At 56.1% G+C, this 2,049-nt stretch overlaps 1 protein-coding gene across 1 annotated transcript in view; it reads left to right on the forward strand.

The window, feature by feature from the left end:
- The first annotated feature begins 628 nt into the window (after positions 1 to 628).
- Positions 629 to 2,049, forward strand: part of LOC106632038 (aryl hydrocarbon receptor protein 1-like) — an 18,928-nt gene continuing 17,507 nt past the window's right edge. Inside the window, 1 exon segment of the mRNA XM_014310789.2 lies at positions 629 to 640. Coding sequence (XP_014166264.1) covers positions 629 to 640 — 12 coding nt within the window.

The raw sequence follows: 2,049 nt of genomic DNA on the forward strand, positions 1-2,049 counted from the left end.
GAGGCGGTGCGGCGCGGTGAGGAAAGCGCCGTGAGGCCACGCCCACTCCCCCTCAGGAAAGGCCACGCCCACGATCCGTGTGGGCTCTGGCGGGAACGGGGACAGGGATAGGGACAGCAGGACCGGGAACGGCCCGGGAAAGGGATTAGGGGGGACAGAGAACAGCCTGGCCAAGGAACAGGGCTCAGGGACCAGGCGGGACCAGGGACAGCCAGGTCAGTGAGCAGGTGGGACAGGGAACAGCCTGGTTAGGGAATGGGGACTGCCGGGTTAGGGATGGGAATAGCCTGGTTAGGGACAGGGAACAGCCTGGCTAGGGAATGGGGACAGCCTGGTTAGGGATCGGGAACAGCCGGGTTAGGGAACGGGAACAGCCGGGTTAGGAATAGGGAACAGCCGGGTTAGGGACAGGGAACAGCCGGGTTAGGAATAGGGAACAGCCGGGTTAGGAATAGGGAACAGCCGGGTTAGGGACAGGGAACAGCCAGGTTAGGGAATGGGGACAACCTGGTTAGGAAGCAGGTGGGAATAGGGAACAGCTCGGTTAGGGAGAAGGTGGGAATAGGGAACGGGTGGGACAGGGGAGAGCCAAGTTAGGGAGCAGGTGGGGACAGGAGCAAGCACGACAATGAACAGCCGGGTTAGGGAGCAGGCGGGAATAGGGACAGACAGGATGCCTGCACTGTGCCGGCCCGCAGGTCCCCACAGGAGGGAGCCTGGGATGGGTCTCTTTCCATCCAGTTGCCCTAATTCCCTCTGCACCCTGGTTCAGGTGCTGGAGCAGCATCTCCAGGCTCTGAGGCTGGCAGCGTGTGCAGTGACCGAACCCTCATTCAAACACACCGTTAAATTCCTGGGCCGGGGAAGGTCGTAACCAAACGTTTTCCACGTTTCCCATCCAAGTGACATCGGCTCTGCTGACCTGGCACATTTGTGACACCATTAGCGGCCTCTGCTTTGCCCCCTGGCAAGAAGCAATCAAGTTGCATGTCAAGGATTTATCCCTGGAATTTGCAAACAGCTTGAAAAGCCCAACCAAACAATCCACAAGGGATGCGTGGAGCTTTCCTTAACAGCTCTGGCTGCAGCCAGACTCGTTGGATGCTCCAAGCCCTGTCCAGCCTGGCCTTCCAGGGATCCAGGGGCAGGCACAGCTTCCCTGGCCAGCCTGTGCCAGGGCCTCAGCACAGCAGCTGGAGCTGGTTTTGGGGGCAAGAACAAAAACCTTGGCCAGCACTAACTCAGGGAAAGGCAAAGTGAGAAGGAACAGGCTGGCTTTTCCTGAAGGGGCATCAGCCTCTGGAATGGCTGCCCATGGACATGGTGCTTGCCAGGATTCCGTGTCCCCCTTGGACAATGGCCTGCAGATACGGTGATCCCCATGTTCCCAGAGCATGGTGGCCCATGGATCACTTTCCCAGGATTCAGTGTCCCCTGTACAGAGGATGGTGGTCTGCAGTCACAGTGTTTCCCAGGATTTGGTGGCCCCAGGGATGAGTGGCTTGTGGACACGGTGTTTCCCAGGATTTGGTCTCATCTGTGGCTGGTGGCCCTCGGGTGTGACCGTGTTCATAGGGGTCCGAGGATGAGGGAAGAGATGAGGATCTGACTCCGTGTTTCAGAAGGCTTGATTTATTATTTTGTGATATATATTATATTAAAACGATGCTAAAAGAGTAGAAGAAAGGATTTCATCAGAAGGCTAGCTAAGAATATGAAAAGAAGGAATGATAACAAAGGCTTGTGTCTCGGACAGAGAGTCCGAGCCAGCTGGACTGTGATTGGCCATTAATTAGAAACAACCACATGAGACCAATCACAGACCCACCTGTTGCATTCCACAGCAGCAGATAACCACTGTTTACATTTTGTTCCTGAGGCCTCTCAGCTTCTCAGGAGGAAAAATCCTAAGGAAAGGATTTTTCTTAAAACATGTCTGCGACACTCGGGCACAGCTTTTCCTAGGAGTTACTGTCCCCTAGTGAGGGTAGCCCTCGGGGCTCAGTGTTCCCAGGATCCGGCTGTCACCCAGGGACAGCTCCCGGTGTC

Source organism: Geospiza fortis, unplaced genomic scaffold (assembly GCF_000277835.1).
Source record: "Geospiza fortis unplaced genomic scaffold, GeoFor_1.0 scaffold46, whole genome shotgun sequence".
Taxonomy (NCBI): Eukaryota; Metazoa; Chordata; class Aves; order Passeriformes; family Thraupidae; genus Geospiza; species Geospiza fortis.